This window comes from Silurus aristotelis (genome assembly GCF_946808225.1).
Source record: "Silurus aristotelis genome assembly, chromosome: 11".
In the NCBI taxonomy this organism is placed as follows: Eukaryota; Metazoa; Chordata; class Actinopteri; order Siluriformes; family Siluridae; genus Silurus; species Silurus aristotelis.
The window spans coordinates 12,596,924-12,624,680 of NC_139584.1; the positions used below are offsets into that span (position 1 = coordinate 12,596,924).

At 36.8% G+C, this 27,757-nt stretch overlaps 1 protein-coding gene across 3 annotated transcripts; it reads right to left on the minus strand.

Annotated features, from left to right (window-relative positions):
* Window positions 1-23: 23 nt before the first annotated feature.
* Window positions 24-26,131, minus strand: ampd2b (adenosine monophosphate deaminase 2b). Of its 3 annotated transcripts, none has more exons than XM_083553894.1 (18): window positions 25,721-26,131; window positions 11,687-11,808; window positions 10,361-10,491; window positions 10,020-10,088; window positions 9,829-9,937; window positions 9,061-9,247; window positions 8,313-8,454; window positions 8,042-8,131; window positions 7,665-7,794; window positions 6,735-6,929; window positions 6,454-6,585; window positions 5,988-6,151; window positions 5,745-5,871; window positions 5,479-5,642; window positions 3,811-3,931; window positions 2,489-2,662; window positions 2,225-2,335; window positions 24-1,101 (listed from the first exon to the last, which is right to left on the minus strand). In XM_083553894.1, the coding sequence occupies exons 1-18, from the start codon at window positions 25,803-25,805 to the stop codon at window positions 889-891; spliced, it is 2,466 nt and encodes an 821-aa protein (XP_083410020.1). In that variant the 5' UTR covers window positions 25,806-26,131; the 3' UTR covers window positions 24-888. The 3 variants fall into 3 exon arrangements, with proteins under 3 accessions (XP_083410020.1, XP_083410021.1, XP_083410022.1); XM_083553895.1 differs by lacking the exon at window positions 25,721-26,131 and adding an exon at window positions 23,816-23,982; XM_083553896.1 differs by lacking the exon at window positions 25,721-26,131 and adding an exon at window positions 19,632-19,928.
* Window positions 26,132-27,757: the final 1,626 nt, after the last annotated feature.

Sequence of the window (27,757 nt, forward strand, 5' to 3'; positions counted from 1 at the left end):
TATCATCAAAACAGTTTAAGACATTTGTTATTCAGACATATATATACCAATTGAAATAGATTTTTTATTTTATTTTAAATGACTGTATTATTAAATGCCAGAAATAAACATGATTAATCATTGAATAGAGAGCACAGAAGAGGAAAATAAAGTTTACTTCATTTTTTGCAGTTGCAATAAATACTCCAACACAATTATCCAAGTACACACATACAAAAGTAAATATGTTTCCAATGGGTAAATACACTAACAAACCAGTTAATAACATGAAGTACAAGTACAAGTCAACATGTTTTGAATAAAACTGACCAAAAATAACAGAAATAAGGTGAAAATCAGACAATGTAAAGTAGCAGCTATGACACATAACCATTGTTCATGGTAAATATATATATATATATTGTTTATTAAAATTATCCCTAATACTTCATGTTTGATGCCTATGATCTAAATAAGCCCAGTCAGGTGTCATAGGAAGTGCCAGGTGAGATAAAAAAAAAATGCTATAAATAAGGCCTTAAACAATACCACCACTACGACAAAAGTACAGCAACGGATAGCAGCGCATTGGTTTGTCATGCTTCCTGGGGCCACGGAATCTTTTTTTTCTGATGTGAGCTGTGACCATTGAGGCAAACTACTGGCTGCTGACAGTGTAAGGTGCATACATTTCAGGAATGAAGTTTCTGCAGGCAGTACTGAAGACAGGATCAGTAATCTAGTTCACATTTAGAAGGGCATGCAGTTACATTTTCACTTTTTTTGTGTGTGTGTATCAATGTTTAACATCCGATTAGCACTCTACGCATCACCTCTTATGTGTCTGACTTCCACTTTCTTCACACAGCCCTGTTTAGACTCTCCAATTAGTGTAAATCTGCTCTGTCCCTACTGTGCACTCTGTACTGCGCTCATGCATAAAGCCTCCTCCTCGATGGTCTCTAGTTCTTCGCTCCTCACTGCCTGTGTGATTAGATTCAGCTCCTCGCACAGGGTCTCAAAGCGGTACGCAACACGGATATCGGGAACATTGGTTCGGCGGATGTCGTTGCTTTCCTGGCCTTCTTTAATGTAATTGGGTCCCAGCCAGGAACTTTTCACCTATAAAGCAATAAAGCATGAAGCATACATGCACATACAATTCTTTAATTGTTCATAAAAATATGGGTTAAATCAAAATATTATAATGATTCCAACAAGAAAACTTTATTTGTGTTAAAAATCAACATGAATAGAATCCATTTTTTTTACTCAAAATATAATTTCTAATTCATGATTTATTTATTTTGGCAGTAAAATTTCCCGTGACTTAAACTAGGAGACGACGTCCCTGTGCACAAAGTGAGCTCCGTGGCTTGGACATGCATACACAAACATGAGGTCTTAAAAGAAATCTTATGTAGCCTGCTATAGAGCTCTGGTATAAACCCTAATGAACATCTTTGGGATGATTTGGAATGCTGACTGCACACTAGTACCTGACTTTACTGACAAACTTTTTTGCTGAATGAACACAATGAGAAACCTTTGTAGTAACTTTCAATATATACAACACGTAGTCGTATGAAATAATACTAATAATGTCTCTAAAATACAGAGATTATTCTTATATTTGATTAAATGTCTAAGCTAGTGTCATAGCAAGCTAAGTCAATATTGCAGTAGTAATAAGACGTATTATTTTTATATTATTCCTACCTATTATATAACATGCCTCATTAGTCGGTGCGCTTTATAGGTATATAGATACTGCCTTTAGAACATCTAGGAAAAGGCTCACCACATTAATTCACAGCAGTACAGTAAGTGTGTGTCTGGTAGGAGTGGATCAGATATAGCAACACTGTGTGTATTTATTAGTAGACACACCTTCTTATTGGTCCATTGAAGTGATAGCATATCTTATTACAGATACAGTCTGTGTCCTTAGCCTTTCATGAACATTTTGACAATATACTTGGTTATAAATTAGCTAGAGATTGATTTTAGTACTTTAATATAAGTATAGATGTTAGATCTAGTTGATAAAAGGGCTAGTGATGTGATTACATATATATATATATATATATATATATATATATATATATATATATATATATATATATATATATATATATATATATATATATGTGTGTGTGTGTGTGTGTGTGTGTGTGTGTGTGTGTGTGTGTGTGTGTGTGTGTGTTGTGTTGTGTGAGAGAGAGAGGGTTTGTTTGTTCAGTACCTTGTGGGAGAAGCCACTCATTAGTACACTGTTTCTTGACAGTTCACACATATCACATGAGCTCAGTTTCCACACCTGAGCAGCTATACTGTACTCCTCCATTAACGGCTCCTGAATAACATATACAAATAAAAACCTTTTAGTGCTTTCCAGTGAAACATATATCCTCTCCTCTTAATTAAATAAACCTAAACGTAAATAAATTTTTGAGCATGCTTATTCTAGAGCTACAAGGTTGTGTCTGCCTTTTGAGCAATTTCTGACCTTTGTGAAGTGAAATTGCAGAGGGTCATCAGTAGATAAGGAAACCATTAGGCCCCTGGACAGATATTCCGGCAACGGGTTGCGATGGTAGCTAAGGAACAAACTGTTGTTGCTAAGAGGAGACATGGCGATGCCGATCTGAGCCAGATAATACAGATACTGCAGCACAGGAGCCTGAAGGGAACATCACACATGCTCAAACACACATCACAGCTATATAGAGAAGCCTGCTGTGTATAAGCAAGAACATTATTTTCCAAGCAGAACATTTTATTAGGTTGGTATGTATATGCAGGAGAAACACAAGTAATTGTCAAAAAGTCACTCAATGTTTAGAATGAATGTTAAAAATAGTATATGTATTATGCTAAAAACAAGTCACAATGATTGCTGTAATGGTAAAACAATCTTTGATACCCTGTCCATGTTCTCACCTTCATAAATTGCTTTAAATAAGGGAATATTTCAAATACCATAAAAAATAAAAACAGAATCGTTCTACAATAACATGTTTCTTTCCTATTATACCACAGCTATTTGCCAAAATCTTTACATTTATTAATTAACTACATTTCACATATCTTCATTCATTTGCATTTAGTTTGTTTAATCCTGAACTTGAATTTTGACATTAACACAAGCAGTGTTGGGCAACACGTGTTACTGTAACGCAGTTACTTTTGACAGTAACTATTACTGTAACGCATTACTTTTTAAATAAAGTAACTCCGTTACCGTATGGTGCGGTACCCGCAAGACGAGTTTCTCAAAGTGGAAATATGCTCATTATTTTACGTTAGTTGAGAATAAACACAAAAACTTTTAAGTCAAATGTAAACTCTGTCTTTCTGGTTCGAAGGTCGTATCTACTGCGATAAACAGCAACTTCAATCTGTCGAAGCATCTCCAGGAACTCCATGCCTGAGGAGCTAGAAGCTAGAAGCTAACCCGGTGTTTGTTATTTATTTCAGAAATCCTTGTGATATATTCAGTTTGTGCTGGTCTGACTTAAATAAAATAGTGTTTAAAAAATGACTTTGTGTTTAAGTCAGTTTTGTGTTTGTAGACCATAACGCATTAAAGGGCATTAATGGGAACATTAAGGAAGGTTCTTTAAAAAAGTAACTAAAAAGTTACTTTTAACAGTAACGCATTACTTTTTGGTGTAAGTAATCAACAAAGTAACTGAGTTACTTTTTGAATGAAGTAACGAGTAACTGTAACTAGTTACTATTTCTTAGTAACGAGCACAACACTGAACCCAAGTCAGAATGGTGATTTATTCATTTTAATTCATTCATTTTGGTAAAGTCGAATTTTACCTTTCGAAGCAGCAGGCCATGGGAGATGTTCTCTGAAAGCATGAAGCCAGACACCAGGTGGTGAATTGGTCCTGCTTCGCCACAGTGTGGCCTTAGCACAAATATATTGAAATTCCTGCTCCTGTAGGAAATAATACATTGTGTTCATGTATATAATCTTAGAAGTCATAACCTTACTAATATTATGCATTCAGTATTCAGTACATGGCATTCTATTACAGTATAGTATAAGATATATGATATAAATGTGATCTCTTTCAATAAAATCATTCAGGTGCAGTTTTACACACAAACATTGCAAATGTAAATGCAAATATTTATATTTCACAGTTAAGCCTTGAAAAATAGAAAGAAACATTCTACTAATAATAAAAAAAAAAACTACAAAGAGCAGTAAGTCTCTGGTACAGTTTGTGCAAGAAAATTAGCTTTTTTTACATTGAGGAATTTGCCACAACTTTTTCTCGGAACTATATCACACTTGCTTTTATTGCATGCAAAAATCCCCCGAGACTTTAGTATTTATTTTGTATGAAAAGAGATCTGTTACATAATAGGTTGGTTTACTGGCAGACTATCATTTTTTCTATAAAATGTAATTGTTTGTTGGATGCAATGTTTTTATTTTGTCCTTAATAATGCAGATGTCAAACAATAAACATCTATAATAAAAATTGTTTTTAAAAGTAATGTGCCTTAATTAAGGGAACTGTGTGTGTGTGTGTGTGTGTGTGTGTGTGTGTGTGTGTGTGTGTGTTTGTGTGTGTGTGTGTTTGTGTTTGGGGGGGGGGGGGGCATTTTAAAAGCTTCATCTGGCATTTCTTAAAGTAGTTGGATGATTTTATTTATGTTTTGGATTACGGTTATTGTTATTGTCCAACCACATTTCAGCATTTCCTGAATTATTCAAAAGCATTTGCTTCCAGAAATTGCTGGTATTTACTGTAATTCAGCCACTGTTTTCCACAGAACCCAATAATTGCAATAAAAAAATCCCATGCATAATATCTGGCGAATTGTTCTTCTCCAACATTCCTTTGTGGCCAAGTCTGTAGCACTTGCTTTCAAAATGCCTCTGGCATATCTAGATATTCTTTCATATGCCTCCGATATTCACATTTGTGATCAGGCGTGAGGTAAAGTTTCCTTCTGATGGCTCTGATATGCAGATCGCAATGCTGCACAGCAAAATGGGACACTTCCACTCCTGTTTTACCTAAATGCTGATGCCGGTTTTTAATAGGAGGCTTTGTTTAGCTTTTGTTCCCAGCATACAGGTAGTTTTTTATATATCTATAAGCCCATGAATGTTGAGTGTTGGCACAAGGTTTAAAGAGTTATTCCTAATTCCTAATTTTAATCAAATATATTAGAATTGTATATTAACATTTGCAGAACAAATTGCTTCAGTGGCTGTATTTACCTTTCAAATCAAAAATCAATTTGGCATGGGTTGAACAAATGTTTGCATACAACTGTTGCATACAAATATTGGGCATGTAAAACATATCCTTTTTTTTAAATATATTATTAGCCATAAAATTGACTGGTAAATGAGAGAACCCTGAACATTCTCTTAACAGCAAGAACAAGAGACATTTCGTAAATGTAAAGAGATTTGACTCTCAAATGTATATAAATACTTCATAGATATTTTATGAGAAATACCTGCGCAGGTGGTTTAGCACAGTCATATTGGCGAAGGTGTAATAGAGATAATAGGAATAAGGTGGATTATCTTCCTCTATCCAGTTGGCAGGTAGAGGACTGTCCAGGTTAAAGATGTGATGCTCTGGTTTGGACTCGTCATCCACACTGTCAAACCCAACCACCTGATAAACATAACAGGTGCATAAAAAACATGATGATATGGGACTAATCCAGCTTTACATAAACCTTTAAAACCTTTAGTACTTAAAGCTTAACAAACTTACATGTTGCAGGAAGAGGTGTAGCTCTGGGTGGCTACTTGGTTGGATGGTGACTTCAAACAGAGGCAAAAAGATGTTCTCCAACATCTCCTGGAAATTACTCAGCTGTTTCTTAGTGTGATAGACATCACTGCAGAGGAGATACTCTCTTATTTACTTACATCCACATAAAAAAATAGCACCAAACTCAAAAATATTTTGTTTTATAACACGATATGAAACGTGAAGGTACACATCAATACTCACAACAGACGAGGCACTTGGACGAGCCAGCGCACATTATCAGAGTAGACTCTGTGCTTGACGGCCCACTGCGCCAGTTTATCCCACTCATCCCTGGAACGGCCATAGATGGAGAGACGCAGCTCGACGTTCTGATATTTGCTTTCCTCAAGATCCTCCATTACCTCCTGAAATGCAAAACAGGCAATGGGCGTATAATGTATACCTGTATATCTGATAACATATTTTTATTGCTGTTGTATTTTTTTGCTATTTGCCAACTGGAGAAAAAGCGAGTGAAATGTGTTGGGTTTTTTTTGGCCAATGACAATGTTTACTAAGAGACCCTCAGATTACACTGATTGAATTACACATCAATCAGGCCTGAAATAATTTCAAAATGTTCCTACATTTTTGAAGAAGGTATTAGATTAAACACAATCTGTAGCATTCTATAAAGAAGGCTGTACTGTAACTCTGCAAGAAATACCTTAATGATGTGTCCAAAATATTTTCCTTCAATATGGTTGTCTGTTTTGATAAAGATCTCCCGGAGGATGGACTCTCCAATTGGGTTGTACTTAGAGTTGAACTTGTCAAAGCGATGGAAAGTGTTTCGATCCTGAGCCACCAGGAAGAATAAAATGAATCAACACTAGCTGCTCAATCAAATGTTAAAAAAATCAACAGTGCTGTTGTTATGCAAATCCTAACTCATGCAAAACAGTGATATATTACAATCTGCTTTTCAGCAATTTCAGACTTTCTTACCGCATGCATGTCTAGTGTGTCCACACTGAGGTCAAAGGCTGTCAGATTCATACTCTCAAACACCTCCATAAGTGTCTGTTCCCGACCTTTCTCCACATGCACAGTCTCCTTAGGGTACTTCTTCATGGCCCTCTTAATGAAGCGTAGCAGGTGCTTCTGGTTCATGCAGGATGAAGCATGGATATGTGTATCCACCTGAAAGAAAAACCAAAAGGCAGAATACTAATAGTATTAATATATATACAGTGGTACCTCGACATACGAGTTTAATTCGTTCCGTAACCTTGCTTGTATGTCAATTTGCTCGTATTTCAAAGCAAATTTCCCCATTGAAATGAATTAAAATGCCATTAATCCGTTCCAGCCCCCAAAATGCCACCCCAGTTGTTTTTGTTACGTGTTTTTGAATATGAAAAATGTATTTATAAATGAGTTGTGTAAAAACATAATAGAAGAGAATGTAAAGATATAATAAGGTTTTATTCAGTGTATTTTCCTTGAAGATGAGACGACGTGAGCTAACGAAAACGCTGGTGGAGTGTGTGTGAGTGTGCGGAAGGGGGGGTGGCGGGGTGTTGTTGGTAGAGGCGATAAGCGGAGGCATTTTTACTATCACTCCTGTACACTACGTATCCCTAAACTTTAAAATTTTTACTTTTTTTTCTTTGCTTATCATAATTTTCGTCACAATCTTCGCTTTCTGGCTTCGATTCGCCATCTAGCAGCGGTAGTATGGTAGATCGCATGCCATTAAAATAGAATCTGAGATCTGTTCTCTTCGAACAGATCTCAGACTTTATTTGAATGGCATGCGATCTACCATACTACCTTTGTGATGTTCCAGTTGATCGCAGTCAAAGTATTGGGCACCCCTGCTATAGGTGCTGTTTTCTTTCAAAGGCATACAGTACTCTTTGAAAGTAAACATACCTTGCGTATGTTGTAAAAATCCCGATGAGGGACTCTCTTCTGAGCTGCCAACTCCTTCATTTCATTCAAGAGGATGTGCATCTGAAACTTGGAGCTCAGATACTGCAGCCGCCGATAGCAAAATGATTTTCTGTTGACAACAGTGAATTAAATCATTCTTAAAAACTACACTGACACTGCAGGGCAACAAATGGTCCACATTCTATATTATACTATAAACCTAATAAATTCTATTAGAAAAAAATACTTAATGGAATAAACAACAACTGATGCATTTAATATTTAGGGTTTTCTATATGGTAATTAAAGAGTACAACACATTTAACAATATGCACACTGACCCCAAAATTGAGATTAAGGTCTGTACTTTCACTTACACTGGTCCATTTATGATAAGGGCCATCATGACGTTCATGTCAGCTATATACTCTTGCAGATCAGGGTAGGGTAGTTCCAGCTCTGTGGCTCTAGTGAAAAATGATAAGGATTTTAGGTAGTAAACACAGTATATGCACAGTATTTGCTCTTTTCAAGCAATTAATATCACTCTCACTGTGCAAGGACATTCTAACAGTTGGCATTAGTTCCACATTTAACACATTTCACACTTATTTTTGAATGTATAAATGACAGTAAAAATATTCTCACTTTTCCATATTACTCTTATGAGTAAACACATGTATGACACCATCTATCATCTTGCAGCTGTAGCCCATGTCCGGTGGCAAGTTAGCTGAGTCTAAGCCCTCGTAGGGGTGTGTCTTTAAACCCGGCGCGTGAACTGGGGCATCTGTGGAAAATATTCGATACACATTACACACTATATGAACAAAATTACTGGGACACCTGACTTTTCCAGTCATATGTGATTCTTCTTCAAACTGTTACAACAAAGTTGGAGGCACACAAGTGTACAGGATATTTTTGAATTAGGTAGCATTAGATTTTCACTTCATTTGAACTAGAAGACCCAAACTTGTTCCAGCATGACAATAGAAGCTCCACAAAGATATGGTTTACATGAGTTGGAGGGGCATTGAGTGTCCTGCTATAGAGCTCTGATGATGACTGCGCTCTAGGCCTCCTCACCCTACATCAGTACCTGACTAAAGGCCTTGTGGCTTAGCGAGCACAAATATCCAGAACCACGATCTGAAATCTAATGGAACATCCTCCCAGAAAAGTGGAGATTACCAGAACAGCAAATGGAGACTTAATATGTAATGGGATGTTCAAAAAGCACATACAAAACGTATGATCAGGTGTCAACAAACTCTTATATATAGTCTATATAGTGTTCATAAGACACGTGGTTCCATTGGCATTTATTCAATTATCTCCAAACTATATATAGTGTTACATTCTGACATTATACATATTTATGCACAAAACCTGCCTCCACTAACGAAGGTCTCAGGCATCTCCTGGTATGCATTGAGGTCCAGAGGCCTGTCCCCCATCTCCGTCAAGTAGCGAGCAGTAGTCCTGCAAAAGCTCTGCATGGACAGAGCCATGTACTTCTCTCTGATGAACAGAGCCCTCACCACACACTTAGCAGCATCTAGCAGGTCTGTGAAGGGAACCTGAGGAAAAGGCAAGAAAGGGTTGCCTTGTTAAGTCTTTCTTAAAATTTGCAGAATTATTATTTTTTTAAAGACAATGGAATCTTTATTTAGATTATAATAGTTCATATTAGATGACATTATACCAGTTTTAGCATCACAGTACTGACTGCCTGGTTCCTTAAAAATCAATTTAAAATCCTATTATTAATATTTCACACATTCATGATCCCTGCATGCTTCAAAAACTATACACCATTCTGCATATGACTCTTTAAAAGTGTGAGGAAGAAGCCTGTTATTATGTAACAGGCACATAATCAATAAACATTTGTTATTCAAAATAATTTTCATGAGTTTAAACTAATTTATAAATTGTATAACATTTTTTTTGTTTTGTACTTACACACTTTTAATTCTATATTTTCACATTTATTTTTCTTGCTGCTTTTATTTACTACACTATTATTATTAGTTGTGTAATATTTTAGTTTGCTTCTTTATTACTATTACTCTTTGAGCTTCATATAAAATCTTAAATGTAATAAAATTTCTATGCAGAACTACTTTATTGCTATAATTATTATTTCTTCCTCTCTTACACCACATTTTTCTTCTCCAGAGATGCTGACTCTCTGGTACTCCCTCTCTGGTGTAAGCTCATGCTCTGGATAAAGATCAAACTGCGCTTCACTCTGCTCCTTCAGATATCTGCACAAAGACAAGAAGATACACAGATTTCAGGACATCATGGCACTCCATGGTTGAGTATCAAGAGGGGTTTCAAACTCACTCAAGGTCTGCAGCACTGTCTGTCTTCATAAAATCCTGTTTGGCTCGGAGAAGAATGTCAGGCTCAAACCTGTGCAGGGATGACAGAAAAATACGTATTAATGCACTTAAAAAAGCATCAATTATACAGAGACCTAGTCGATTTAACAGGTTAGAAGATTAAAACTGAAATCAGACATAGCATGAACAGACAATATGCAGTATCCTGGGGATAAAACATCTCATACAGATTCTAACATTCCCTTTTAGATGCCCTACAAAAAAAAAATGCTTATTAGTGTGTGCAGCACTCTGCTGTTTACGATGATTAAAAAGCTGAAGCAAGGAGATGGATCGTCTTACTTGACATCCTGGCTGATCTGTCTCTCGAGCCTTTGTCTCCGCTCCTCCAGCTGCTCGATGGGACTGTCCTCTGGAAACTCATACGGAGCACTGCGCATCTCACTCTCAGTCAGACTACGTGACAACAGCTCCTAACACACACGAACGCACAAATGAATACGCACATGCATATTCACACATGCATACTGTACTGTACAAACAAGAATGTAGGAACTGGTGTGGAGCTGCACCATTCACTCAAATATTTGAATGGACTATGTGCTAATAAATGATAGAAAATTGTATTTTAGATTATAATAATGTGGTGTCATTTCAAAACAACAGATATTTAAAGAATTGATATTTAATACGATGTGTCTTGTGTGTCCTCATGGATCTTGGATATGAGCAGTCTGGTCCTCAGTTGTTGTGTATAGAAATGAGCAGTCAGTCATAAGTAAAGTCATAATGTGGCAGTGTGTATGTAAATATGTGCAGTGAGCCCAAGTAAAAGTTTGTTGTGTAGTGGTTGGGTATGGAAATCTGTTGGCATGTCTATCATCAATGTCCCCAACCACATTTTTGACTTGTTGTAGAGTTCAATTGAATAGCTGTCATTTGAAGTAAGGGACTATTATGTGACAACTGAGGCAACAGTTCAGATTGCTTCATAGTTCAATCATTTACACTGAAGCTGCTTTGGTTTTATACAGAAGGTGTGTTCGGTCCACCAGAAATAACAAACCATTTCTCCATGTTCCTGCATGGCAACTATTTTAATAAAAAAAAAAAAAATCAAATGCAGTTAAAACTGGTTGTTAAGTTTTCTATATACATTGGAAATGTGTGCAACAATATATTAGAGGGGTCAAACTGTCACATGACCTGAACATACAGCATAATTACAACTATTTCTTGAGCGTAATTGAGATTTGTTATAATATAGCAAAGCATGACACTATTTTCTATGCTAATTTAACTATTTGTTTGTCAGAAAAAGTATTGGCGCTTTTGTCGAAGTGTGAACCCTGTTAATAAAATAAATAATTAGTCAGTATTCTTTAAATACTGAAATGTTTTACGACTGCTTTGTTTCTAATGTACTTGGCTTCCAGTGGTTTGCATTATATTTATGACAACAAACAAATACTCAAAATTGTCAGAAAATTGCCAGATATGAAGATTAGATATGAACAGATGTTTGTGTTTCAGTGCCGTTTTTGCCAGAACTTTTTGCCTCAGCTTCACCCCACGGTTCACATAACTTGTTAACAAAATTGATTCATAATTGATTCAGTCACAATGCTGCAAAACAACTGAATGTACTGTATGTATGCAAAAAATTACCTCAGCAATTTCTTTGTATTTGCCATCCATGGAGGTCCGCAGGTCTATAGGTCCGTGCTTCGCTGTTATGATACCAGGCAAGGAATACTGGAAAGTTAAGAGACGTGGTGCACCACGCAGGTCTACCAAAGAAAGAGAGAGGGGGAGAGAGAGAGAGGGGGAGAGAGAGAGAGAGAGAGAGAGAGAGAGAGAGAGAGAGAGAGAGAGAGACAGTTAAAGAAAGAGAAAGTAAAATAATGTTGTTAAGTGGTATTCATTAGAAGTACTGATATACATGTTTCCCTGTTTCTCAAACTGTTCCTGTTTTTCAAATCAAGATGGAGAAAAACAGAATGTGTTAAACACCACAGGCTGGGGATCAACAGAAGGTTTTGTCTCCAACACAATGAAGCCTTTGGGACACGCACATAATTGTGTGTATGTATACATTTGTTAAATATTAGGTTAACTGAAGGAATTGCATTCCTGCCTAATCAACACTAAGGATGTGCTAGTTATCTGTATCTTTTTCGAGTCTTGCTTAGACTTTGGTCACAACCATAGGCACAGGAACACAGAGGTCATTTGAGAGCTGGATCTTTAATGGGCTGTCTTACTCACTATGGATTTAATTTTTCCACAGACCTCCTAAAAAAAATGTTTTCTGTGAAATCCTTTCAGTACATTGGGTTTGTACTTCTGGCCCACAGCTTCTGAAGTGTTCAGTGTGTGATGTAACCAATAATCAAAAATTCATAAAGCTCATGCATATTTAAAGAGTGCGTGCTTGCCACTGTTTTGCTGAGACACTGGGGCTCTTGCTCAGTCACACACACAGACACACAGACACACACACAAGCTTTGCTCTTTCTAAACTTGTGACATAAATCTATTGCTAATTGAAGTAGTGTGACTTAAATTAAACCCTAACCCTTAACCCCAATCAATGTAAACCTTTGAAACCTAAAAAAAACCCCCACACATAGTATTTCAGCCTAAACCATAATTAATCATTCTCACTACATCATTAACAGCTACACTGCACGGGTCTAGAAGCTAATGCTAATCTAGATTGTGTAATTTTACTTGTTCCACATGCACTCATATAGTGCCAAGCCTTGTTACGCATTAATACCACATTAAGTACAGAGAAAATATAAGGTGCTATTTCATCTTAACTGTTTTTAGGAATTCATGTTCCCTTCATATCACCCCCCATCATATCACTGCACAAATGAATTAAATATTCACACATGAATTTGTTAAATAAAAAAATTAGGGATGCACCGAATATTCGGCCACCGAAAATTTTCGGCCGAAAATGGCCCAAAAGTGCATTTTCGGTTTTCGGCCTAAAGACTTTGATCACCGAAAAAACACGGCCGAAACAGTTTGTTGTGATGACGCAAACAGAAACCGCACCCTGCACGTGCATGTCTAAATCAACATGTCTGCGGTGTGGACTATTTCAGTATATCTGAGAAAGCCCCACGGATAGCGATGTGCAAAACATGTAATGCCGAAATTTCGTCTGCAAAGACTTTCTCCACGTCGGGTTTAATTTATCAGCTGAAATCCAAACATCCTGATCGCTATGCTGAATATGAGAGAAACGCGCCACAGAAAAGAAAAACCCCTCTGAGCATGCGCACTCCGTCTGTGGTGGACGTTTTGAAAAGGCAGGAAGTTTCCCAGTGATATTGTTGTATTGTATCTTTAAGCAGTTGCACTTGTTCTGAATGCACTTTGTTTTTATAAAAGAACATATTTAATAGTACAACCTTTCAGCAGGCCAGAGGGCCTTTACATTATTATTTAATGTACACATGAGTGCATTTAAGTTAAACATTTAAGTTTTAATTTTAATTTATTTTATCCTGTGGATTGTTGCAATGTGCTATAAATAAATATTTTCATAATTTGTAATTGATCTATTCTTTGAAACTTTAATATTAATTTATGCAATTGAAATGCCTTGATTTGAGTAAGTTTAGTACACAATCATAGCCATAAATGCAATCGTAATAATAATTGGCATAATTTCTTTCGGTGTTTCGGTTTTCGGCCTTGCTTTCCTCTTTTTCGGTTTTCGGTTTCGGCCCAGAATTTTCATTTCGGTGCATCCCTAAAAAAAATAATGGAGCTGTGCAGAATATAAAAAAACCTGATATTATATTATACAGGTTGCAATGCTATTCAGGAAAAATGTGTACACGGCAAATAACAAGGTCACAGACAGGTCAATTTGCAAGGTATGAGATATGTGAGATATGTGAAATGTGCACGTTTGCATATGTGAGTTGATGCTACGTGGCAAACGGAGAGGATGATTAAAGCATTTTAAAAGAGACAGTAAACAAATAGAATAGTTGTCTCACTCCTCTTTTACTCATCATGCTTATTCTGTCACTTCTCTACTTACTTGTAATTATAATAAAAGCCTATTATTACAACCCAGGCGTATTTACACCTACAGTTATGAAATCATCACATCTACAACACGACACAGTGCTGTAGGAGAACAACATACGCGTGTTATTATGGCTGTAACGAAAAGTCCAGCCCTAGAGACACACAGGCGAGCATGTCGGGTACTGTCTAATCTCTTAATGAAGGTTATATTTGGAGCTGCAGGCTCCATGGTTATGTAATGCCCATCCTCTTCACTCGCCAAAAACCCATTTCACTCATTTCATTTCAACAAGATAACTGTAGAATCACTGTAGATAACTGTAGATTGCAAAGAAATGGATTTTAAATTGAGCACTGGAGCACTGTGTTGTTTTGGTGGGTGATACAGACACTTTGCTTTCATCTAAATACAAGATTTAACCAGACTACAATAAAAGAAGCAACGAGATTTCAGGGTTGTAAAGTTAAACACAGAGAGTTTTTAGCAATAATACAACTATCCATTGGTCTCTTTTAAATCTTGAAAGTTACTGATCTTGAATGAATGATTAGTGAATGAGCTTCTTTGAAACATGCTATTTGGCTGTAGTCATGAAAAAGGTTGAAGTCTGGAATCAGTATATATAGTAGTTCCAAAATAGCATTCTGCCTCAAGCCCCATGTTACTAAACAATGTCTCTAGTGTTGGAACGGTTCATACTCACTCACTTACATTCAATAACTGCTTTATCCTAGACAGAGCCATCTTACATGGGTGTCAAGTGGTTATAAAGCAAGGACATATCCTCAGTTGGAAACATACACTTGAGTTCACATGCATATACCCGAATCGGTATCATACATATACACATTCACACAATATTTCAGGTGTATTCTGCCAGTAGGGTTTACAGAAGATACCATGCACAGAAACTAAACACAGAAAGTAACCCAAGCTCAGGATCAAATTAGAGATTCTGGAGCTCTGAGGCAGTAATGCCACCACTCACTGAGCCTCCCTGCCACCCACAGTGACGGAGATGACACAAATGTGCGGGCACAAATGTTTGTTTACAACTGTGCAAGCAGCCCAACTGTTAAGACAGAGCAAGGTCAAATGTCTGACTCTGTATATCTTAATAACAATCATTATTTTTCCAACAGTACAAAACTAAGAGGTCTACAATTCCAAACTCTTTTGTTGTACTATCAAATAAATAATAATAAGTAATATCGTTCCAGAAAATGTTCCAAAGAGCTTCTGGAATATTTTAAAAAGAATTAAAGAGGTAATACTCAGGGAATATTTATGCAAAATAATAAGTGAAATTGAGAAGGTTGAGCTTGGAATTGCAGGGTGAGTTTTTACCCTGTTAATCAAATATGATCATAACATTAATAAAGTCTTTTTAAAATTCTCAAATGTAGCAGTAAAGAGACCAGTAAAAATGGCCAACACTTTTTCACATTGCTTATTAGCTATAGCATAACATAGCTCAAAACATTGCTTGTTAGCTAAAGACTTAAAAGTCAGTCATTTTATTTAAAAATAAAGCAATTCTTTGGCCTAACTCTGTACCTACTCTGGAGCCAGACTTCTAAATGTTCTGGCATAACAGCCAGGAAATTAAAATCAGCCCTCGTCCCTCCAGGATTGTAAACTCCTCAGTTTCTGGATAAAAAAAAAAAATATCTTAAATTGCTAAGAAGGTTGTTGCAGGTTCTTTAAAATAATTACTGAAACATTTCCAGTATAGCAATGGAATAGCTAAAGTTTATAGGTTGGTAAAAGTGGAGATATTGGAGATATGGAGAAATTTCTACGATATTATATCTATTTATTATATATATAATAAACTATTTTACATTTACATCCACTATTACTATCAACCAAAACAGTCTTACACTGATGCTTTTATGACTTGTATGTTTACTCTGGTTAAATGACCTCAGGAGTGCTTCTGACTTTAGCTACTAAAAGTGGTGTATTGATTCAGTGCATATCGGTTTATCATCAACAAGGATGAATAGATGGCATTTAGCTCTTGTGTCTGCCTGTGAAGTGCAAATCTTTCAACCCAAACAGCAGGGAAATCTAAGCTGAATATGGTAGGTATTTGAGGGCCAGTTATGGCAAGTGTATCGTAAGGGAAAATGGGCCCAATGTTAAAAAAAAAACTGGCTCACTTGATCATCTTGAAATGACAACAATGCAACAAATACTTTTTAATTATGGGTTGGAAGTGTCCTAGGTGTACTTGCAATGTCTTTAAGGCTGAGTTATGGCTGTATGCTGAAAGCCAGAATCAGATTAATTACAACAGTATGTGATCTAAAAGTATTGGGAAGTGTGGGCCAACACTCAGCCATTTTCACCTGCTTCATAAGTCAGCTTTGTCGCCAAATTAAATGTGGAGACTGCATATAAAGAGCCTAAAGAAAAAGCATTTACTCCTAAGGGAAATAAACAGGAATAATGACATGCATTAGAATCACACCATGAATACACATGCTATGTTTTCATGCGTGTTTTTTTTTTTTACTTATTTATTGTGAACAAAAAATCTCAATGAGTCAAACTGAATTCTCTAACTGAACTGAAAATTGGATCTGTCAGTAGACAATTTTTTTTTATATACTACACATTATTTGTAAGTTATCCACATGCGGTAAAGAAAGATTTGAATGTCAACGTTACCATAACAACAAGGAGTGTGTGAGTCTAGACAGTGCATTCAGCTGCCTGCATTTCGGGAAGCATTACAATTATTCCTCTCTCAATAAAGCATGATTTAACTGTAGTTATTGAAGTGAAAGCAATAAGAAAACTTTCTGCAGTCAAATTCAGCACTCAGCATTTGGCATTTATTAGGACATTCAACAGCAAGTAGATTGCTGAAAATAACAAAATAGATATATATTGCCTTACTCCTCATAGTGTAATGCTACTAAGAATTAAAGCCATTTTCTAGGCACTGTGTAAGAATTATTCATATATAAATATTGAAAAGAATCGGATGTAACAAGATTCAGAACGTGTAACACTTTTTCAACAGGATTTATTCCAACCAAAGTTTGAGCTTCAGATGCCTAGTCTGTGTAGATTATGTCATATATAGATTATATATTAGGCTTATTTTAACTGAGGTGTATATATGAATGTTTTTATTCTGATTGAGCTATTAATAAATACTACTATATATATATATATATATATAATATATATATATATATATATATATATATATATATATATATATATATATATATATATATATATATATATTTATATGGATGCATGTAGCCGCTAGCTAGATTCAGTCCAGCTTATCCAATTTATTTCAGTTAGGCATTGTTGTCTTATTATTTAGTAACTCCCAAAAATTATTCAATAACTACATTAAAACGAATAGAAGAGGCGTGTAGGGATTTAACTGTTAACCCACCAACAGCTCCTGGGGATTAAATGGTTAAGTCTGTGGACATATGGCACCATCTATCCTTCTCTGACACACACTCACATGAGAGTGATTTTATAGGGGGTGGGAGTGCAGTGAGAGGATTTAAAAAAAATAAATGATCCTATGTGTATTTCTGATTTTTGATGTTGCATGGCTAATTATTAAACACTACTACTACTACTATTACTAAAATAATAATAATAAAATAATTTATTCAGATAATATTAAAGAGTTTTAATGTTAAAAAAACATTTTATATATATATATATATATATATATATATATATATATATATATATATATATATATATATATTAAATCTCTTTTTAATATTTTTTAATTTGTCTTTTATATTATTGACACTATATCTTACTATATCAATTTTTTACTATATAAAAAATATATTTTTTAATATACTCTTTATTTACAGTGTACTAAACTGAATTGGATGAATTAGGTTTATGAAAAAAACTATATATATTTAGATGCATATATATATATATATATATATATATATATATATATATATATATATATATATATATATATATATATATATATAATTTTTGCACACTTAGTTATCAAGATTCCACTTCAGACTCCAACTCCATTTATGTAATGCTATAGATAGATAGATAGATAGATAGATAGATAGATAGATAGATAGATAGATAGATAGATAGATAGATAGATAGATAGATAGATGGATAGATAGATAGATGTGCAAAATATGTGTTAGGTACAAAATATGAAGAAAAATCTATGTACATGTACAATAAGAAATGTGTACATTGTAAGTACAACAGATACAGAGAAGATAAAACTCTGCATACTGCAGCCTGGCATTTCACTGCTGGTTCTGTTCATGCTCTTCAACTTAATGTTAAACTATTTGAGAGGGAATAAATCTATTTCAATTCAATTTTCACAAAGTTACATCGCCTTATTCATAATGGTCCACAGTCACATGGTGGACATTAGTGACTCTCCTCAGGCTGCTTAAGTCTTTAACACCTGAACGAACGTTGTGAGGGAACAACAATTCTGAAGTGTATTCTACATTTAATGTTTTGTTCGGGGTTTTTATGGAGTTATTAAGTGAATTGTGGGTTATGCATCTATCGTACCTGTCTAACTTCATTAAAATAATGACTGATTTACACTATTAACTCGGCGCACGCGCTCCGGTGGACTGGTTGCTTTAGAACTGATGAAGTTGCAGCTACTATGCCTTTATTTTGTACACAGCCAGTGCTGATGTGGCGTTAATCTGGGCTGCCTATCATCTTCATTCTCTAGCTCCTTGCTCTTCCTTTTTGCACTCGCTGTTCGGAAAAGTGCGGTCAAAGTGTAATAGAAAACTGAACGCCCGCGCGCGCGCGTACACGCACACAGACTTTGTTCAAACACGACAGCACAGGCTGTGTTTAGGCCCTTTTCTTTTTTTTCCTGTGGTATTCTACAATCTACAAGAGCAGGGCTGCACACACTCAAAAACATCACTGAAATAGCTTCTTTCTCGATCTCTCTCTCTCTCTCTCTCTCACACACACACACACACACACACACACACACACACACACACACACACACTCATGCACTCGCGCGCACAAACACAAACACCCATACACCCACACACACTGATGTAGTGTTTCCCAGGGGATAAAGCGTGAGCTGACAGCATAACAGCTGACGGTTTTAGAATGAAAGGGTAGAGAAAGAGGAGAAAGATAAATCCTGAGGTGGAAAGAGGCTTTTGGAGAACAGGCGTCTCCTAAAGATCTGCACGATCCAGCTGAGGAGAGAGATATGGAAATGGACTACCGGTTTAGGGATGACTTGTTTCTCTAGATTCACACACAGGGGGAGGGAGAGAGAATGAGAGAGAGAGAGAGAGAGAGAGAGAGAGAGAGAGAGAGAGAGAGAGAGAGAGAGAGAGAGAGAGAGAATGAGAGAATGAGAGAATGAGAGAGAGGAATAGAGGTGGGGGTTGGGTGGGGGGAGCAGCAAGGCGACACAGGCACTCTACAGCAAGACGAATCTACAGCATTAGCTCCCATTCACTCACTCATCCGCATGCTTGTTGCTGTTTTCTCTAACTCAACCATACATACAGTAAAACTCAGCCGATGGGACGGATGGATCCACTCCCCCCTCTCTCTCCTCTTCCTGGTTTGTGCCAGCTGTCTGAGGCAGCCTCTGTCATTCCACTGCTCATTTAAATATCTCTGACACGCAGCCGGACTGTACCACCTGCGTGCCGGTCAGGGGGGGAGGGAAGACTTAGCAGCATCCCTGCTGCCTCTGTGGTTGAGAGGGCCTCTGCTTCATTCCCCCTTTAGTACACCTCAGTGACGCAGTGTGAGGACCGCATTGCATGTGAAGATTCTGCTCCTTGGCTTTTTTTTTTTCACAAACACACAGGCGAAAAACAGAGGGGGCAGTGTGTGTGTGTGTGTGTGTGTGTGTGTGTGTGTGTGTGTGTGTGTGTGTGTGTGTGTGTGTGTGTGTGTGTGTCAGTGCCTAGTTTGCAGAAATTATGTCTTCGAACAAATGTGTACACACACACACACACACACACACACACACACACACACACACACACACACACATATATATATATATATATATATATATATATATATAGAGAGAGAGAGAGAGAGAGAGAGAGAGAGAATAATAGAGAGTTCCCAGGTTACATAAAAATACCACTGCTGAAGGCTCATTGATGAATCTGTGAATCTGAAGGAAAACGCACACCAAAGACCATTCAACACATAATACGAATAAATAAATTAAAGAAAGTGTACAAAATTATATCCAAGTGTTTGGATATCCCACCTGGGCCTTCAGATACCACCACTATCATGTTGCAATTATTACAGAGAGAGAGGAATTTCACATATGTGGGGTGAATACCATTTAAGCAGAATAACCCAGTTAATCATAAACAAGAAACAAGAAGTCCAAACCTCTACACTACAACTGCAACTGTGCCACCTACATCATCTGGAGCAGTTGAGAATCAATTTTTGTCTAATAACATGACAAAAACATAATGTAAATGAAATACAACCTACCAACCAGAGATGCATACTCATATTTTGCACCGTTTTTCAGAGGCTGTAAGTCAGCGGTATCGCTCGTATTCACTGGTCTGGAAGTGGCGAACAAACCCTTCCCTGGGCTGAGACAAGATAGCTAGCTTCAGGGTTGGCTGACCTCTCCTTTCCTCACAATGTCTAGCTTTTTCTTAAAAAGGTGTTTTTAAGGTATTGTTCTCTTTCTCCAGTCGAACTTGGCTGTAACAGTTTCCCTCTGATGAACCAATCAGAGGACGGAAAAATACTGACGTTATTCTGGGCCAGCTAGTTGGCCCTGTGAGGCAAATATGAAATCTGATTGGTTAAAGAAACAGACCTGTTGATAAAATTATCTATGGGTAAAAGGCATGCAGTAGAAACTTTGAAGGCCCTGGGCAGATTAGATTGAAATGGCAGCACATAGAGGCTGAAATCTGATTGGACAAAAAATGTAACATCCACATACACGTACTGGAAGCAGTGCAGCCAAGAGAAACGCTACGAAATAAAGATAATAGACTGTTGGGAATAAATTAATACAATTCATGGAACAAATATTAGAATTTAGGTTGTAAATGTAGGTCAGTGATTCTGATAGTGTTTAGGCCAGCAGAGAAGGCTATCCCAGTAAACCCAGTTGGATCAATGAAATTGATCGATCAGTTGGATCGAATTTAAGCTGCATCACACCACCCAGGCAATGCCATGTAATGTTCACCCCTCAAGCTTATACAAGAAGGAAACTTATGTGAGAAGCAACAGAGAGACCAACAATCACGTTGAATGAGTTCACTGGCTGAGGGTGCTGTTAAATTGCAGCAGTTCTTGCACATCAAGAGCACTGCATACCACTGGATGAATGGGAGGGTGGCAAGAAAGGAGCCTATACATAAAAAGTGCCAGGAGTTTGCCAGAAAGCATGAGAGGAACTCAGTTGTGTGATGTGTGAAAAGGTTTTTGTGGTCAGATTGGACCAAAAAAGACTTTTTGTTTAATACTCAAAGTGCTCAGTGTAGTGCAAACTAAAATTTTCTCATGTCTCAAGACACAGTCCTTAGAGTGAAACATGGACAGCATCATGCTATGGGAATCAGCTGGGACTGGACATTTTGGTTAAATTGAATAAAAAATGAATGGAGAAAAATGTGGGAAATACTGCAAGACCCTGCCTTAGTCTGCAAAAAAGCTAAAACTTGGGAAAAATCTTAATTTCAGTAGTACGTAAGCACAAGTTCAGAGAAACATTGATCTGGAACAAACAGTTAAATGTCCCTAAAAACAAACAGTTTTGTCCTTTATCTTAAGACCGAGTCAAATTTCTGATCTTAATCCCACTGGGCATCTGTTTACCAATTAGACAATTGCAGTCGACATGCATCACCTGAACAACCTAAACCTGGGTCATGTCTGGCAAGAAGAACAGGCTAAAATCATTCCAACACCGTGTGCAAAGCTGGTACATATGTATCTCAAAAGACTTAAGGCTTTTATTGCAGCAAAAGGTGGTGTTTTCTCATGTCAATGTATGTGGATTAAATACTTATAAAGGTTATTTTAACTCTTTAATTTTCATAAAAAATAATTCCCAAAATAAACATGAGGTCACTGTACAAAAGTTTATAGTTTCAGTGTTTTAAAATAAAAAAATAGAGCAGAAACATAATAAAATCTGAATGTCCCATTTGTGCTTCAGCAGTATAAGAGAATTGATCAGGGGTTTGAATACTTTTACATGGTACTGTAACGACATGGTTATAAGGCTAGAAGATAAAGTTCGAAAGTGCTACCCCTTGATAGAACTGCTCTGTCAGTCTCTGCCATAAACTGTATCATGTTCTGGGTCCCATGAATGCTTCAGACTGATTCCTGCTACCGATCAACCCTCTGTCCACTGTAGACTCTTACACCCCTATATCCCCCCAATTACAGGAAGACATGCAGCTGAAGCAGACAGAACTGAATATGAAGAGGTTCAGACATTATGCTGTACTAAGCCAATTGTCTATAGTGCTCTTTTATTATGCAATGTTTAATGAAAGTATTAACACTAAAAATATAAGATCGTTGTAAGTACTTAATGTGGTGTCTCTGTGGCTTTACTGCAGTGCCCAAAATCCCGAAAATGCGTCATGGAAACAACACTGAGCAGTGACACTACCATCACATGAAAATATAATAAAAGGCATACAGCAAACAACAAAAAACATAAAGTGTTTTTTTTTTTCCATAGTATCTGATGAAGTACTTTATAGACTGGAGTGTATATCACATAACTTCTGTTTATAAGTGATTTATTCATATATATAGACAATCATTGCAAGAACGATGCTCCATTATTCAGAAATAGGAATGAAGGAATTATACGTTTTATTAGCTATTGATTCATTTTAAAACTGAAATTTGGTCAAACCATGTGTTTCAACTGTCAACTCCTTTTTTTTTTTTTTTAAAGATATGCTGATATAAACTCATTTAAATATTGGTCAAAAAATGTTTGGAGGGAACATCATTCTGTTTAAAATCTAATAATTGGGAACAGTAGGCATTAAATCTTGTTCTTTTTTTTTTTTAAAGGAAATAGGCAGATATGGACAGACTGTGAAATCATTGTGATGAGCTTGCCAGTGTGTCCTTAAAAAGTAAACATTTTAATCTGTACTAGCTAACCTGTAACTTATGCCTGGAACCTTCAGATGGTGAAAACAGAACAGAAACATCAGCCTGAGCACAACTATGTTGAAGAAAACAGCTTCCTTGATAATTACTAAAATACTGCAAACTAAACCAGCTAAATGAATGTATGTTTTTGTACAACACTGTTGGTGTACCTTCTGGTTATACACAATGAATCTTTTTTTCCTTAATACACTACGTGTGTTAATTGTCCTATAGCTTTTCATCAGTGTTTATAGAGCTGCTGCCAGCTGGATATTATAGTCATGGCTGCTCATGGAGTGTCACCCACCCAAACAATGTCTGGACAACAGTAAGTCTGTGGTTATTAATCTACACATTTGTGAATGGAGAAATTCTAAACGAGCTTGTGTTACAGGCGTCCCTATTAAAATGGCTACACAGTGTTGTGCTTTCAGCTCCACCTTGTGGATATCAAAGTATCTTAACACAACCATTATGACCAACTTATTCACATACTGTACATTTAATCAGAGACTTGGAAGAAATTCCAAAAATAATGAATGTCACTTTTTCCCTACCTTGTCTTGACAATCCAGACATTTCTTTAGAATTGGAGGAAGTGGAGTATGAAGATTAGATGAGAAAACCTAATGGAGAAGTGGTCTGAGAGCTGGTGGTAGCTTGTGAAAGAGAGCAAAGTAATTCCAGCGCTCAGTATTACAGTGGATTCGACACTGATAGGACCTTTTTAGTCACTCCTGCAGAGGTCTAAGTCCAAAGTTTATTAATGAGTATAAAAGCAGGAAGCTATATCTTGAATGATAGATAACCCCTCGTTGGTGATGTTTGGATTAGCTAAAGAACATGGATTAGCAAATGTGTGACTACTAACTTTATTACCTGGTGGCAGTTGGCCAATCAATAGACAATGTAATATATTCAAATATTCAAGGAACCATTATAGAGAAGTTAGGAGGTGTATATTATGTTTGGGGGTCAGGAAAATCTTGTTATGCACCTCTAAAATTTGTAACAAGTATATCCACTGCTTTTTTTAATGTTATGCTTATATATAATGTATAATGCTTCTCAATATATTTTAGACTGTTCTAAAATGATATTAACAGTGTTAACTATGTTGCTTTACTATTGCGCAGTTAGGCAGCAATTTGAAAGCTCCACTGGTACAGCCTAATTAAAACCTCAACTCTATGCCATTTCTTCCTCCAGTAGCGCATGTTCCACTTTGCTTTTTTTTTTTTTTTTTTTCTGTTTACACGGTAATGGGGCTATTAAACTGTCAGGTTTGCCATGCTGTGATCAGACACTGGCCAGGATCCACCTACACACTAATCACTGCCTCGTTTTTGTTATTGTTGAGTGAGTGCTTTGTCCCTGAGTGCTTCTCAGAACAATTTTTAGACAGGTTTATGTTTAAGTATGTTTACGTGTGTCATTTGGCTTGTGTCAGTTGTTCTCTGTAAAAATCAATATGCTAAGATTAGAATTTTTTCCTGCTCAGTGTTGTAATTTTCAGAAAAGCAAAATAAATAACGTGTCATCCCTTATTATTAATTATGATGTTTAAGCTCTTAGATCAGGAGTGACAATCTCATGGGGAGTGCAGCAACAAACCACTTGTTCTGTTTAATTGCTTAGATAATTATTCCACCTCTTTAGCAGCTTTGCATGATGATCACAGTATTCGTATCTGGAGTTGACAGCATTTCACTCACGTACAGTACATGACCACTTAAAAGAAATATGATGCTGAGATTTATAGTATTTTTATTATCTCTCCAGACTGAGAACCAAAAGGGTCATGCGGTTATAAAAAAAATAAAAAAATCATTCAAAGATTCATCAATGATTTTTAAGTTTGTTTGTTCAGAAACTCAGGTCTTTTGTAATACTTATGTAATGTTTATTGGCTGAGGTGGAAATATCTCTTGTAAATGTGTTAGGTACAATCATAGCCCCCTGCTGTGGCAGCTCACACATAGCAGACTTTGGTTTTGGCACTCATATAAAGCCATGTCAGTGCAGTAAGTTTAGCACAACTCCTTGTTGTGTAATCAGATCCATGTCCATTTACCAGCAGACAGTGTCTGCCTAAAACAGGAACTTCTGAATTAAATTATGACCTTCCTGATGGGTTTTGTAAGCACTATATGAGCTACAGCATATGATTGATTGTTTATTCATGGTGTGATTTTTTTTTTTTTTTTTCGGCAGGTTTAGTTTAAGATGCATGCATAATGAGCCAGATCACTTTCACTCTCATCTTTCGGAGTGTCTGGTGCATTTCTGAAGCAGCAGACAGGGCAATTAGAGTTGACCAAAAAAGAAAAAGCCACAAAAAAAGATCAAATGACACTGAAAAAATTATCTGTATATTAATATATAGTGCATATAGTGCATATTTTAAAAGAACTACTTAAAACACAACATCTTGTAGTTGGATCATGAAGAGTGGCTCTTACCTGTGCTGGCAGCATACTGCAGGCTTCCCCTTTTCCTGAATGGGGATGTGGGTTTCTGTTTACCTGCTGGCAGCTTGGAAGACATTTTGCCCTGTGTTGGTATGAAGGGAAATAAAGAGTTGGCCAACAGGCGCAGCGGACTTCTCGGTGTGTGAGGAATGGATGCAGATAGAAACAGAGATAGAATCAGGAATCTGCTGGGGATTTGAGAGCAACAAAAGGGGGCTGTGATGATGGTGGGGGTGTTTAGAAGTGAGAATTCCCCTATACCAGTGTTGCAGAGAAGGCAAAGGCTCCACCCCCTTCTACCTTCAGCGAATCAGATACTAGGAAATGCTGTCACTCCTCTGTTTCCAGGGCAACCACCGAACTGGTCATACTAATGGCTCTGAATTTGTGTGTTATTGATGGAATGGATGGGATTGCAGGCTTATGAAGAACAGTGTTATAAGAGTGTCATATAAAGGCAGTGTTTGCAATGATAGCACAAAGAGCGTAAATGGGCAACGAAAAGATGATGCAAGAGGGCATGACAGTGAACCTTTCCCCACACTGCAGGCACAAGAGGGTAGTCTGGGATGAAGCTGAATGCAGAAATTAGTCATCGAGCACAGACAGCCTGACTCATGGGGCTGGTTTTGTAACTGGCAAGGGTGGTCTTGATTAAATCTACAAGCTGGCAAAAACAGAGGCACTCTGCCAAACTGGATCTGGTTTCATGAACAGACCTTGAGGTTTCTAGTCAATGCACAAAATAAACCCAGGAATAAAGTTAATGACAAATAATGTTTTCTTCTTTTTCAGTGTAGTGAATTAACAGGAAAAAGGACAAACATATGAACCAGTTCATGCAGACATAAACAACTAGCAATGTGATTCTTTTACTTGTGCAGCTCTTGCAATACCTTTCATGTATTTATCTACTTATGATGAGATAATCATAAAAACATAATGCAAATGAGTGCATGAAAAATTGGTATTGACCCGGCTGTTCTGTGGGCAAAGATTCTTGCTGATCAGGAAGGATAGTGGAGAATGTCCAGATTTTTTTAAGCTGGAATGAAGGCTACACTAATTCAAATAACCATACATTCCATATGTGGTAAGAAAAACAGAACACACAACTCATCACACCATAAGGTGAACAGACTACAACAGCAGATGTCCACATCTGGCTCACAGAAATTGGCTGTCCAAGACTGGAAAAAGACCAAGTGATGTTTAAAGAATGAACGGCTGTTCCAGTTAAAGCTGCCAGTATGTGTATTTTGAGAGAGTGCAAATCAATATTGGGAAAACAAATCACCTCCAGAGACATCTTCTTACGCTGAAGTAAATAAAAATGCAAGTAAATGAAAATACAAGTTACATTGAACAGACTGCAGAAATAGAATAGAACCTATAGACTAATCCTGAAAATCTTAAGCCTCTGTGAGACTGGCGTTGTGAGAAACTGTTAAAACTGTTGTTTCCTTGCCATAACAAGAACAATAGTCCACCCACATACAAAAGAACAAGAGCGAGAGTCTTAGTTTTTCTTCATAAACTGTACTTTTATAAATATTACAATCCTGGAAAGACAAATATACTGTAGTGACAAAAGTTTGTGGACACCTGACCATAAGATTTGTATCTGGTTTTTCAACAATACGTCATAATAATGTCTACTTTTCTGCGAAGATTTTCCACTAGATCTTGGAGCCTGGTTGTAGAGATTTGTGCTCATTCAGCCACAAGGGTGTTAGTAAAGTCAGACGTAGGGTGAGGAGGCCTGGGGTGCAGTCAGTGTTCCAATTCATCCTAATGGTGTTCACTGGGGTTGAGGTCAGAGCTCTATAGCAGGCCACTCAAGATTTTCCACTCCAACCCATGTGAACCTTATCTTTATGGAGTTTGCTTTGTGCATGTGGCATTGTCATGCTGGAGCAAGTTTCAGTCTTTAATTTCAAGTGAAGATGTAATTGCTACTGCATCCAGAGACATCGCATACAATTTTCTGCCTCTAACTTTGTGGTAACAGTTTGGGGAAGAACCATA